This window comes from Dromiciops gliroides, chromosome 3 (genome assembly GCF_019393635.1).
Source record: "Dromiciops gliroides isolate mDroGli1 chromosome 3, mDroGli1.pri, whole genome shotgun sequence".
Lineage (NCBI taxonomy): Eukaryota > Metazoa > Chordata > Mammalia > Microbiotheria > Microbiotheriidae > Dromiciops > Dromiciops gliroides.
In genome coordinates, this window is record NC_057863.1 from 417,944,840 (window position 1) to 417,959,225 (window position 14,386).

Sequence of the window (14,386 nt, forward strand, 5' to 3'; positions counted from 1 at the left end):
AAGTCTGTTAAGTTCCACTGGTGTTGACCTCGCTTAGTGGTTCATTCTGTCTCTGGTTTGTTTTTCATAGAGAACAGGCATAGTTGTAGCTACTGTGCAAAAGGCCAAAGTTGAGAACCTTCCTGACTAATGTAGCAAAGATCAAAACTGCATAGTATAGAAGCACCACTGCCAAGTTGAAGAGAAGAAGCAGACAGCTAAATGTGAAGAAAGAAAGAAAAAAAGAAAGAAAGAAAGAAAGAAAGAAAGAAAGAAAGAAAGAAAGAAAGAAAGAAAGAAAGAAAGAAAGAAAGAAAGAAAGAAAGAAAGAAAGGAAGGAAGGAAGAAAGGAAGAAAGGCTGGACTCAGGAAGATATGAAAAAAGAATCCTCTGAAAGGGTCCAAAGTTACATTCATACTCAGATCTTTTGGTCACCAAACAAACTTTAAAATCCCTGATAAAGTCGAATCAAAATTAGCCTTCACTATTTATTGACAGTCATCACTGATATTCTCTTTTAAGATCACAGGTAGGTATAGAGTGCGTAGGAAACATTGGAAAAAACATACAACCTTAAGTGCATAGAGTGTCTGAAAAACACCCAAACTAGTCCCACGTTTCAAATCTGATATCTTGAAAAAAACACTTCCATTTGCTCCTGGAGGCAGCCTTGTTCATTTGGGCTGACTGTACAAACAAGGTTTCAGTTTTAAAATGCATACTCAGCAGAAAGAACAATGATGACAATTGCACACAACACAGAAAGAAATTGTAAAGACCACAGGAAAGCAAGCAATGGCAATTTTGTTTTTTACATCAAATTATCCACAGCACGAGGTAATATCGCTCACATTATGAAGGGAGATCCTGCTTTGTTTCTATTTTTTTTCTTTTTTTTTTTCCAGAGAGATCAGATTTGTCCTCTGCATACAATGAAGAAAAAACTCCAGTAACACTGAGATAACAGACAGACTCTGTAAAATAGACATCACTACCAGGGAAGTGCACACGCTCTTCATAATCATTTTTCACAATGAAGTAGCTAACTAAGTGATTCGATTCTTACGATCAAGCTCGAGATCCCATTATAACAGTCCATCTAAATTCTTATGGACCGTTTGATTTTCTTTGCCATCGTTGGAATCTCCTGGAGGTGTGTACTTGGCTTGGTATTCCTGAAGGATTTTAAACACATCATGGTGTCCAAAGTGCAGGGCTTCATCCATGGGGGTGTTATTCCACCTGTAACAAACAGCACAACTGTGACTAGAGTGCTAGTAGTGCTTGTAGACAAGCCATCTATATACTACAAAGCCTTTCCCTTTCCACAGCCCTATGAGGTAGACAGCACACGCATGCTTTCCCTCCCACCCTTCTTCTATAAGATGGATAAACTGAGGTCAAAGAGGGAAGGGACTTGCCTATCAAGTGTAAGAACTGGGTCCTGAACTCAAATCTTCTAACTTGGTCTAGTGTTCTCCCTATTACACTTTGGATGGCCATATGATCTGCATTTAATTTTATTTTAGTCATTTTTGTAGATGGAAATTAACAGGGGATATTCAGGAAAAGGTCTTTAAATTAAAAAGGTGATGCTTGAAAGTGAATTTTTATTCTGCTATTAATTTGCCTTTCCAAGTCACTCTGAAAAGCAGACTTTATAAAGAAAATGTTGCTAAAGGGAGATGGTATAATGAAGACTTTAACAATCTAAACTAAAAAGTTTAGTGAAAAAGCCAAGGCATCTCTTTCAATTATTTTTTTGAAGAGAAATGTTTAAAGATGAATTTACATAGCTTACATAGACTCATCATATAAATAGATATATATGTGGTGATATATACACATATGTGTATAGATAGTATGTATGTATATATATTGCATATCTCTCTCTCACACACACACACACACACACACACACGCACGCGCAAATCTATAAATTATCCATCAACAAAACCCTTAAGTGAATTCAGGTTCCACTCAAAGACCGCCCCCCAAACACACACACCTACAACTGGGCTACACAAATACAGCTAGGTAATGGTGTTAACTATGAAACTCAAATTTTAATCTCCTAACAAAGGGGTGGAAGCTCCAGTCACTATCAGTCTTATTTTCTCCATTCACCACTTCACACTAGAGTTAGGACATCTTCCACTCTCTTCAGTGATCTGGTATTCTCATTCAGAGATTACGAAGGTTTTTCAAGTTTGTTTATTTATTTTTTAATTTTTTTTAATTTTAAAGGATAAAGTTTAAGACTTAGGGGCAAAGCTAACCTAGTTCCTAACCAGATAATCTGCATCTTAAAGAATAGTGCCGGGAGCAGCTAGGTGGTGCAGTGGATAAAGCACCAAAAGCCCTGGAGTCAGGAGTACCTGAGTTCAAATCTGACCTCACACACTTGACACTTACTAGCTGAGTGACCCTGGGCAAGTCACTTAACCCCCACTGCCCCACAAGAACAAACAAACAAAAACCCAAAACAAAACAAAACAAAAAAAGAATAGCGCTAAATGGTGAGGCCACTCAAAGAAGCTGAATATAGACTAATATAGATGATGATGATGATAAGGATAACAGGTAACAGTTACATAGCATTTGCTAACCCTTGAGAAGCACCTGAGCCTTTCTCCCACATCTGTTTCTATGCTTGCATTTTTTTTTTCTGTCTTTAGGATGAATGCCATCCCTTTCACATGCTGAGAACCTATCTATTTCTGAAAAGCAGCTAGAAGCCAGAATGGTATGTTAGAAAGAATATCAAAAGCCCTGGGGCAAGTCATTCAAGGTCTTTAAGACTTAATTTCCTCATCTATAAAATGATAATAATACTAGTAGCATTAACTCACAAAGTGATAGTGAGAAAAGTGTTTTGTAAACCTTAAGGTATCATATAAATGTAACACAATGAGTAAATAGCTAAGTTCTGGATACTAGTATTAACTGACAGTTTAACTTTATATTCCCCAAGTGCAGTTTGGGGTACTTGAGTCCAAACTGGAGCAGACCTGGAAAACTGGGTGAGATCTGTGGTTATCCTGGCTACTATGGAATCCTCCAGAATGGGAAGGGTTTGGGAGTTCACCAAACTAAAGTAAGATTCCCCTAAACCATGGCTGTTACTGAATCTACTTCCTTCCAAGACCAGAGTTCCATTATCTATGCTCACACAGACTCAAGTGTAAGAATGCCCAAGTGACTGTTAAAGGTACCACACAACGGATGAAAGTACACAGCATAGTTTTACATGGATTAACTAGCACCCAAACAGTGCAGCATTTTGGCAAGAGCCTTGGCCAAAAGGCACAAGAGACAGCTTTGTGATTAACTACCTATGGAACCTTTGGAAAACCACTTCACCACTCGAGGTTGCCATCTATGCTATCCAGTGGCTCATAGCCTCCATTCTGCTCAAACAAATTCTAGTTATTTATCTTGCCTCTCTTCCTTATAAACCATCTCTCTTGCCCAGAATGCCTTCTTTCTTTCCTTATTCCAAATCATACTCTTTGTTCAAAACTCCATTCTTCCATAAAGGCCTTCTTCCCAGCATCCCAGCATCCCACCATCCAGATTCAAGACTTCCAGGAACCCTCAGTACTGGTTTATATAGTTGTGTACCATTAATTGTTTGTGCATTTGCTCATATGCATCTCTGCTAAGTGCATTTATATAAGTGTTCACATGTTTATCTTTTTTTCCTCATTAGGTTGTAAGGTCCTTGAGGTCAAGGAACCAGTCTTCTGTTCCCACAACACTCACTATAGTGTTCTACACAAAGAGGATGCTAAACACTGACTGACTAAAAGCAGACTGAAAAATCCAAATACCTCTATAGTCCCCCTAGACAAGAATTTGGGCGTTGGGAGTAGTGGGTGGGTGGGTGGGGGCGGGAAAGCAAAGAAAGACTGAAAATAGACACTACACATCAGAAACAAGGAACTTGTCGACTATGAGACCGACTGGAAAATACATCATGGTTGCAGGTATGAGTGTTCATTTAAAAAGCACCACCACCTAACACAGGAAAATAAACCACCACCAGTATAATGAAAGGAATCAGTAAGGACCTCCATATTTACACGGGAGAGGCTGAAATAATTGCTCACCTGTCCTTAGGGAAAGGATTCACTTTGCAAGCTTCCAACAAAAATTTAACTACTTCCACGTGACCTGTAACCCCAAAACAAAAGCAGTCAGCCTTAGTATCTACCAGAAAGCTAATGTGAAGATGAATAAATCAGAGGCTTAGTTGTTACCTTCTGCAGCTGCAACATGTAATGCGGTTCGAGAATCATAGTCCCGCTGTTCCATATCCATAGCCGACAAAGCAAATCTGAAAATTCCCAAGCATAATCACGCATGAAATAGAGATACTCCAAAATTAATTCACTCGTGACATTTACAAAGGTAGGCTAGCACAACAAGTGCTTGTCACCCTACCTACAGAATTACCTTAAAAACCTCTCAGCCAAACTTTTCTCTTTAATTCTATTATTGGATAGCTAAATCGGGCAGACGCCTTCTGTGACAAGGTTCATGGGAACCAAGATACTGGACAACTAGTTCACATGCATATTGGGGGAATTACCTTGCTTCTCTCTGTTAGCTTGCTCGATTGGCATAGGGGTATAAACACTGAGCACCTCACAAGACAATTACACTTCATTATGATAAATACTCAGAGATCTGAAGAATGGAAGCACAACAGGCACCTTCAAGTCTCTGGAGGACAAGAAACCAACACCAAAAAATCTCCCGCGTTCACAAAAACAAAAACAAACAAAAACCCTGCTTGCCCTACATTTTAAATTCTGCAGTCTGAACAGTAGAGAATCAAAGATTTCAAAACCATTAGTGGGAAATGAAACACTAGGATCTTTCCATTTCAGAGGCCTAAATAGATGATGGCAATAAGAGCTACCGAATTGGGAGTCCAAAGGAACTGGGTTCACATCCACACACCGCTATTTTACTACCCGTATGACCCTGGACAGACGATTTCACCTATGGGGGTTTAACTAGATAACCTTAAAGGTTCCCTTCCAGCTCTAAATTTATATTAGTGATAGGCCCTTCAAGGGTACATAAATCTGGAATAGTCAGCTGTGTACACAGTATTTTGGGGACATCAAAGGGCTCTACTTGGATAAAAACACTTCACCTACTTTTCTGCCCCACTATTTAATTGTAAGAGTCATTCTTTCTTAGACAACAGGGGTCCTAGGAGTCTGATCTGTCTCTGGAAGGCCACTGTTAAAACATGACTTGGGTAGGGAAATTAGGATGGGGACCCCTCACAGTTGGTGCATCAGCACCCATAAATGTAGTTTATTAGATCAGCCTTCGAATACAAAGATGAGGTCCTTAGAGAGAAAAAGATAAGCTACATGAGTTTTTATGGATCAAAAGAGATGGGAAGAGCCCAAGAGTACAAGTGGGTGTCACCTAGGGGCAGCAGTCTTAAGTGAAAGAGTATGCTTAGCATAAGCTTTGCCCCCTTTGAAATTCTACCTGGGCCCTTATATTACAAGTTGAGAAATTAAGACAAGAAATAAGCTCTGTGTATGTGTCAACAAGACTTTCTCTAGCCAGCCTCTCCCACCCTTTTAACTGACCTTCGAAGGGCTGACACATCTCCAGTGTATGCAGCAAACAAGAGATTTATCACTGACTTCACCTGTGAAAAAGATAAATTTCAGGGGTGAGCTAAAGAAAAAAAATGCAGGGTATTTGTCTGCTGTCTGTAAATTATTACACATATTTTAAATATGTAGCACTCCTAACAAACAAGAGGAAATTGACCTGTTTGTCCCATCCCCACCATTCTGTGTTAATTAGAAATACCAGAATACAGGTCTGTGCTACCAGTTTTCCTCTTTAAAGCATAAGAAAGGTCAATTAACACACTAAGAACAAATAGGACAGCTTATATGGAAAATAGAGGATTCATTTCAACAAACATTGGCAACAAACCACATGAATTTTTTTTTTTAAAGACTGCGGAAATCCTTATGCTATAAAAATATGGGAGGATGAAGAGGAGGAAAATGTAGTTTGGGTTACTTTTTGTGCATCGTGGTATCCCTTAAATATTTAACAATTCAGAAAAGAAAATGATTCACCACCTCATGATTAAAGATGGATGCTGAAGGGGCAGCTAGGTGGCGCAGTGGATAGAGCACCGGCCCAGGAGTCAGGAGGACCTGAGTTCAAATCCGGCCTCAGACACTTAACACTTACTAGCTGTGTGACCCTGGGCAAGTCACTTAACCCCAATTGCCTCACCAAAAAAAAAAAGATGGATCACACACCATAGAAATACCTTTGGTCCAATACCTTGCTAGTAATCACATCATCACTAGAACCATTAGCTCTTTTTGGAATTGTAACTAAAAAAGGAGACACAATTCACTTTTAATTATCCCCTCCAGCATAGCAGATGAGATTTGGCTGAAAGAAAGTATCATGTTTGGTTCTGTGTCTAGGGTGTAGGATTTCCTCTGTTGAGGGGGCTGAGGGAGTTCCCAAGTGCCAGGGAGCAGAACACTGATGAATAGGTAATGTCTGGTTTGAGATTATCATGGGCAAAGCAAAGGGAGAATATGGCATTCTACCATCACTACGCCTCCTCCAACTCCAAGAAAAAAGTCGGTCACCAGTTCGATTCATATACTGGGGCATCTGCTTAGCAGCTATATACAGTATTTATATAGTAAAAATCTTTAGCAACCTGTTGTTCTCAGTGAATTTGGCATCCACAATGACAACCCATCTAACCCCAAGGTTCTGCATTCTCCTTAATTCAACTGACCTTTAGTACCACACACCATGTTAATTTAATCAATGAGCATTTAGTAGGCACACATCCTGAGGAAACCAAGGCCCATGTCAGCCCCTGTGCCATGTATTGGGGACATAAAATAAGAAGAAAAAAAACCCGGGACATACTCATTGTGAGGCTGTTACATTCTGGTGGGGGGAAAGAACATGTACACAGAGTGATCATGACAAAATTGATATTTTGGAAATGGGGAGAGAGCACTAACACCTAGGGTATGGAGGCTCAGGAAAGCTCTTATGTAGGACACTGCATCAAAGGAAATGAAGGATTCTTATAAGAGGGAGGGCATTTCATATCCAGCGGACTGCCAATGCAAAGGCTCACAAAGGGGAGATGAACATGTTTTTCAGGGACTAGCAAGTAGGACAGTTGGCTGAAATAGTGTGTGATATAAGATCAGTCTGGAAAGATAGGTTGGAACCAAACTGTGAAGGGTTTAAATGCCAACAAGAGTGTAGGGAGTGGAAAGGGAAGAGAATAAGTATTTATTAAGCATCTACCTTTTGTGCCAGGCACTGTGCTAGGAGCTCTACAAATATTACCTCATTTAATCCTCACAATTACTCTGGAAAGCAGGTGCTATTATCATCCCCATTCTACAGTTGAAGAAACTGAGGCAGACAGTGGTTAAGTAACACCGCTAGTATGTATCTGAGGCCACTCTGAACTCAGGTCTTCCTGATTCCAGGCCACCAGCTCACAGGGACACCTGGCTGCCAATGAAAATGCAAAGCCACTGGAGGGAATGATGGTGCTTTTGGATTATTGATGTGACACACCCATGTAAAATAAATAGTCACCCATCCTCTTCCACTAATATCTCAGACTTAATGATCCCCCTCCAACCACAGCCTCTTTACCTACCATCTCTCACTTGGGCTAACCACTAAAGTAATTTCTCCCCTTCACAAGTGGTCGCTACGCTTTCCCAATTCATCCAGGCCCATTAGCTGGGATGGGGCACAAACAGAAGTCATTACTCATCTGAAATGAGAACTTCTGCAGGCTCCCTGTGACTCTGCCCTACCTGGATTCCGTGTTCCACCTTCACAAACATCCTAAGAATGTCTCACCTCCTTAACGTGGACCCTACCAATCCCCTTGTACTTTGCCTACTCCTGAATTCCAGGCCATGGGGCATTGGTAGAAAGTCAATTAATCAACAAATATTTATTAAGCACCTACTATGTGCCAGGCGCTGTGTGAAGTCATGGGCACACTGCTACTTTGGTTCATGCTAGCTAACTGGATCCTTTGTGCTGGCTATCACATTTTTAAAATTCATTTCCACTTGATTCCCCTTCCCCTTTACCCTCTATCCCTCTTCTCCATTCTCTATCCTCTAGATCACAGGATTACAGAACTAGAGCCCTTTAAGGAAGGGGTTTTAAGAGGTCATTTAGTCCAATCCCTTTGCTTTACAAAGAACCACAGAGGATAGGTGACTTGCCCAAGTTCACATGGCCAGGATTTGAATGCAGGCCAGCTGTGACTTCAAGTCCAGTACTCTCTACTGATGACCTCACCCTCAACTTTAATGAGCCTAAAATTACATTCAAGTTTTCTCTCTTCCAATATAAATATCTCTATCTTCTTTCTTCTCTCCTAAAGGAAGTAATGTCCCTCTTCCTTCCCAAGGCTATGACCTTTACTATGGTCTCAATCCTATCTGGCTTCGCTGTTATCTCAATTATTATCTCCCTTTAGCACATCCAATTCTCCACTGGCTCCTTCACTTGCTTCCACATATACATAAATCTCCCTTATTTTGAAGAAAAGAAGAGCAAGTGAACAAAAAGCCCTACAAATGATTCTGCTATTTCTTCTCATTTTTCCTTTCATTGTCAATTTTCTCAAATCAGAAGCTGGTTTTGCCTTAACCCTCTAGAGGCAGGCTTCCCTCTCCTGAAACTTTTTTTGTCAAAGGACACCAGACACTTAATAACAACAGAATTGTATGGCCTGTCATTAATAGCTCTCTTCCTCTTCCCCGTTTCTCCAGCTTCAGACACTGATGACCACCTTTTCAGCTTTAGGACAAGAATGAGTAAGAACTGCAGAGGATAACAAAACGTGGAGAGGTGCAAGCTACACCAATGGAACAGGGGATAACTGCAGCTACACACGCCTCATTTGAACTGAATCCTCACAACAGAGGCAGATGTTCAAGTCTAAAACTGGGAAGTAATTTTTCGTTCTTCCCATTTCTCTTATCATTACTAAAGGTCAAGTCCCATCAATTCCTTCACAGTATCTCTTGTAACTCTCCCATCCTTTTCTGTTCCCATTACAACCGTCCAAATTTGACCTAGGTCCCTGCATATGGACTTGGGACTCTTGTCCCTCTGTCTCTAATCTACCCATGTAAAGTGTATACCATGGCCTGATTATCAAAACATTGCTTTGAGCCTTGCCTCACCCCACTCCCTACTTCCCAGGGGGGCCCTCACCAGTCAACTTAACTAGAGCTACTTAACTCAGTTCTTGTTCCTGGAAGGGGCACATTGACCCATTTTTCTGCCCTACTCATCGTCCCTATAAGTTTCCATAAGTGCCCTTCCCTGGCCAGCACTTCCCCTATGGATGTTGTCTCCCTCTATTAAAATGCAGACTTCTTGTTTTTTCTATCTGTATTCTTAGGCTTTATAAAATAAGCACACTGGGGCAGCTAGGTGGCGCAGTGGATAGAGCACCAGCCCTGGAGTCAGGAGTACCTGAGTTCAAATCTGGCCTCAGACACTTAACACTTACTAGCTGTGTGACCCTGGGCAAGTCACTTAACCCCAATTGCCTCACTAAAAAAATAAAAAAATAAAATAAAATAAGCACACTGCCTGGAACACAGTAAACATAATGCTGGGATTCTTTTCAACTCCTTCACCGATTCATTGATTTATGTCACTTTTCTGGCTCAAATACTTCCAGCTGCCCCTCTTTGTCTATTGGATAAAATCCACAAGTATTCCACAATCAGGCCCCAATATAACTGCCTACGTCATTATTTCTCGCTAGCCCCCAACATGAAATGAATCCCTAGCCCAACTGTTATGTATGGTCAAACTGATCTGTTCTTGGTTTTCTGAACTGTGATTTTTGAACATCCTGCATCGGCTTATGATGTAATCCATTCTTCTTGGACTATATTCTCCCTTGTTCTTAGTGGCAGGTTAAGGGAGGAGGCATGGTATGATGGTTAAAACATTATAACATCAGAAGAGCTGGGTCCCAGGTCTAAGGCTGAAGAAGTTGCTGAATGTCTCTAGGTATCAGCTTTCTCATCTATAAAAGGCTCAAAAGTTCCCTTCCAACTAAAAGTCATGATTGAGTCAATAAGTTTTTATTAAGCCCTTACCATGTGCTAGGCGCTGTGCTAAGCCATGAGGACAAAAAAGAGCTTATATTCCCAATGGGGGAGCTGAAAAGGGAAGGGACCCACAAAGGGATATTACCCACCAATTATCTACCCACAAATCCAGCGCCAATTCTCATTCTCCAGAAACCCCTGCCAGAAAATTTCAATGTTTTCTCCATCCCTCCTTCTATGACCACCCAGAGACAAAGCAGTCACGCATACGTTCTATTTGGTGGTCATATACTACCTCATGACACACTGTCCGTGGAGTGGAAAAAATGTTGGATTGTGAATCCCCAACTTCTACCTTGTTCTAATGCCTATGTTCCAGCCAAACTGGCCCTTTTACAATTCTCTGAATTTCTTCTAACATTCCCTGTCCTGACTTTTTTATCTGCTGAAAATCTATCCATTCCTCAAGACTCAAATGCTACCTGCCTCATAAAATCTTCCCAGATAACCCTAGTCAGAAGTGAGGGCCTCCCCCATTCCCTGAGCTCCTATTAACACTTCAAGTCACATTTATAACATTGTCTAATACTTTTGTGTTTCATGGTATTTTAAAGGTAGGGATCATATCTAATTCACCTTTGCATCTGCTTGGTACTGAGTAGTCCTCTGAACCTTAATTTCCTCATCTGTAAAACTAGGGGTTTGACTAGATGACCTCTAAGTTCACTTCTGGCTCTAAATCTAAGAAAAAATATCTGTTGAGCAGATAAGAGAACTGGATTCTAGTTCTAGCTATGCCACCGACTAGCTGTATGACCCAGAGTCAAAACCAGTGGGCTCTCTGGACTGGTATCTCTGCCTCTAATACAAAGGAGACATGAAGTGGAGTTGCACTAGAGGAGATTCCTTACAACCAAGCCATTTTAGGAATTTGTGATTAGACAATCTCAAGGGTGTCTTAAGAGCTCCAAATTTCTCTCCATCTCCTGCACTTTTCAATTTTTTAGACCACTGTCATTTTCTTTTTTGTTTTGTTCTTGTTTTTTGTTTTTGTGGGACAATGAGGGTTAAGTGACTTGCCCAGGGTCACACAGCTAGTAAGTGTCAAGTGTCTGAGGCCACATTTAAACTCAGGTCCTCCTGAATCCAGGGAGCTGCCCCCTGCACTTTAAAATTTTTATTTTTGTGAATTTCTTTTTTCTGGCCAACTAGTATGCAACAACACTTTGTTTAGTTCAATTTAGGGACTTCGGTTCCGCTCCTGTCATTTTTGACCCTATGGTGACCAGGCTCAAATTTAACTACTGAGCTATAAAATCTACTTTAGGGAGGATAACCTATTTCAGTTCAATAAACAAGTATTAATCTTCTGACAGGAAGGCACAGTTCTAAGGGCTAGGGATCCAAAGCCAAACACAAAATGCTTGATATTCTCAAAACGTTCACATGCTCACTACAAGGCTAAAAGGGCTTTTAACAAAGATTATTAGGGTGGCTAGGTGGCACAGTGGATAGTTTGGGTCTGAAATCTGGAAGGCTCATCTTCAAGAGTTCAAATCTGGTCTCAGACATTTACTAGCTGTGTGACCCTGGGCAAATTACTTAATCTTGTTTACCTCAGTTTCCTCATCTGTCAAATGAACTGGAGAAAGAAACAGCAACCACTCCAGTATTTTTGCCAAGAAAAACCCAAATAGGGCCATGAAGAGTCAGACCATGTCTAATTCAACTTTGCATCTACTTGGCATTGAGTAGTTCTTTGAACCTCAGTTTCCTCTTCTATAAAACCTCTAAGTTCACTTCTGGATCAATAAAATTAGGTATGAAATAAATACATTAGAATCTAAGTCCCTTGAAGTCAGGGGCAGTTTTTACCTTTCCTGGTATTCCTCAGTGCATAGCAGTGTTTGGCACACAGTAAGCATTTCTTATGGTTAATTTTTATTATGTTAATGCTTGTAAACTGACAAAAGTAATTCCATAAAGGATAAAGAGAAAAGGACTGGACTGGACCCACATTTTCATTAGAAAACATCCAGGTGAGGGAACTCACCTTCCCTACACCTGCACCTTTCCTAAAATTGATTTAGTCTGTCCTAGAGCACTGAAAGAAGTGATTTGCTCAGGGTCACACAGCCAGCAAGTTAGAAATGAGGCTTGAACTCATGTTTTCTTGCTTTCCAGGCTGGCTTCTAGTCACACTTCACTAATAACTGAAAAAGACTAGCTTCACAAAATTTGTGCTAGGTTTGGATGGGGGCAGCTCAGTGAACAGATTGCTGGGCCTGGAGTCAAGAAGATCCAAGTTCAAATCCAGCATCAGACCCTTACTAGCTGTGTGATCCTGGGCATGTCACTTAATCTGTTTATCTTAATCCACTAGAGAAATGGCAAATCATTTCATTATCTTTGCCAAGAAAACCCCCTGGAGTACTGGCCTGTCAGACACAACTGAACAAGCAATTATTTTGCAAGAGGTACATTCCAGACTTTAGGGACCACTTGTGCAAAGACAGAATTCAAACACTAAAGGACACATCTGAAATTAGAATATAATTGTTAATTAAATAGTATTCCTCTGTAACCATGAAAATAAGTCTAATGCTTTGTTGGCCTAGTTCGTTTCTAATCCATGCCTTTGGAAAAAAATGGCGTTTTACTACTTTAGATTTGGTTCCTCTCCCATCCTGCTGTCCAAATAAGTAAGCCTTAACAGTAAGGTGCTTTCCATAGCATCTAGGCACCTTCTTATTAATAATTTATTTTGAATTCCCACAACAATATTAGCAGGTAAATAAATTCCTTCATTTATAAATTATAGGTAAGGCCCACAGAGATCCCCTAGTAAGGGGCTTGGATGGATTCTAAATCATAGATTCCTTACTGAGGGTATTATAAGGCTCTTAAGCACTAATCGGCTTATGTATATGAAAGGACAGAGTGAATAAAATCAGCAAGTTCAGTGAAACCTTGTAAGTAAAATCTATAAACATATACATGTATGTATGTATATGTGCAAACACACACAATTTTACTTTTAAGGCCTACTTTCTTCTCCAACTAACAAAACCTCCAAGATGCATGATGGAATGCTGGAAAATGAAAATGAATCCAAGAGTTCCCTGTCTCCAGCACAGAAATGGAAGAACACTAGGAGGCAGTGTTAGCGAAGTCATCATCATTCCATAATACTTCCCTCATCAAATTCTCCTAGGAGCTCCTGCACTTCTGAAATTTACAGACAGCATAAAATGAGCTGAGGAAGCTGACTTGTCACTGAAAAGGAATGAAGGTGTGCCCATTTTAAGAGCTATAAGGTGATAGGTGGGGAGGGAGGGGGCTTTTCTGGTTCATTTAAAATAAAACTTGGGAGAGTTGTATCACACTGACATTGGGATGTGTCGTACAGGGTAGCAAGCCCTCTTCCGTGTTTTTAGTCTACTAACGGGTTCTAAATAACCAAACTGACTCAACCTCTGGAATGGCTGCCATGGAGGAAAAAAAAGATGGAGGGAGGCTTGAAGATGTGCATCTATCCTCAACCAATTTCTGCCAAGCAATAGACACATGGCTAGGGTTGCCCAATCTGAGTTCACTCCTCTGTCACCTTTATAAGCCAATGACTAAAGGAACTCTTATGAATATTTTAGTGACTTGCTTTTAAACGACATCAATGCCAAGGTCCAGCAGGTAAAGTGTTAACAGCAGTGCCTAGAGCTTGGGACGTATTTGATGAATCACTTGAAACATTACTCATTACTCTGGAATACAAACTCTACTGTAGCAGCAGTCTATTCTAAATGCAAAGATTATGAGCCCTAATGTTTAATTTATGGTTCTTTTAGGGGGGAAACAACAACACAAAATTATACATTCTAGAAGCACCTGGCATATATTTTACCGTTGCAAACAGACACCATGAGTGCATAAACCTAATGTGTGAAAGGTTTTTACTTGAAGAGTTACTGAAATGGCTAGACCAGACCTTCCTTATCAAATCCCTTTGGCAGAACTTGTCAGAACCAGTAAACTTTATCAGGGTTGTATTTGTACAAGGTCACAACAGAAGAACAAAAATGTTCCAGGTTACTGGTTCGTTTAACTCTTCTGAACTTTGTCTAGGCACGAGCTACCCCACCCCCACCTCCCCTCCCAAGTCCCTTTCTTCCATAAACACTGGGTGGGGCTGGAAACTGGAGTTTCCATCTGATTTGTAAGTCATAAGCAAGTTATCACATCCTTTTTCACTACTTGC

The 14,386-nt window shown here is 40.5% G+C and overlaps 1 protein-coding gene across 1 annotated transcript in view; it reads right to left on the reverse strand.

Moving 5' to 3' along the window:
- Positions 1-448: 448 nt before the first annotated feature.
- The window catches only part of GLS (glutaminase), an 89,257-nt gene continuing 75,319 nt past the window's right edge, over positions 449-14,386 (reverse strand). Inside the window, exons 15-18 of the mRNA XM_043997090.1 lie at positions 5,602-5,663; positions 4,243-4,319; positions 4,093-4,156; positions 449-1,222 (exon numbers count right to left, since the gene is read on the reverse strand). Coding sequence (XP_043853025.1) covers positions 1,066-1,222; positions 4,093-4,156; positions 4,243-4,319; positions 5,602-5,663 — 360 coding nt within the window. The 3' untranslated portion in view covers positions 449-1,065. The remainder of the gene's footprint in view (positions 1,223-4,092; positions 4,157-4,242; positions 4,320-5,601; positions 5,664-14,386) is intronic.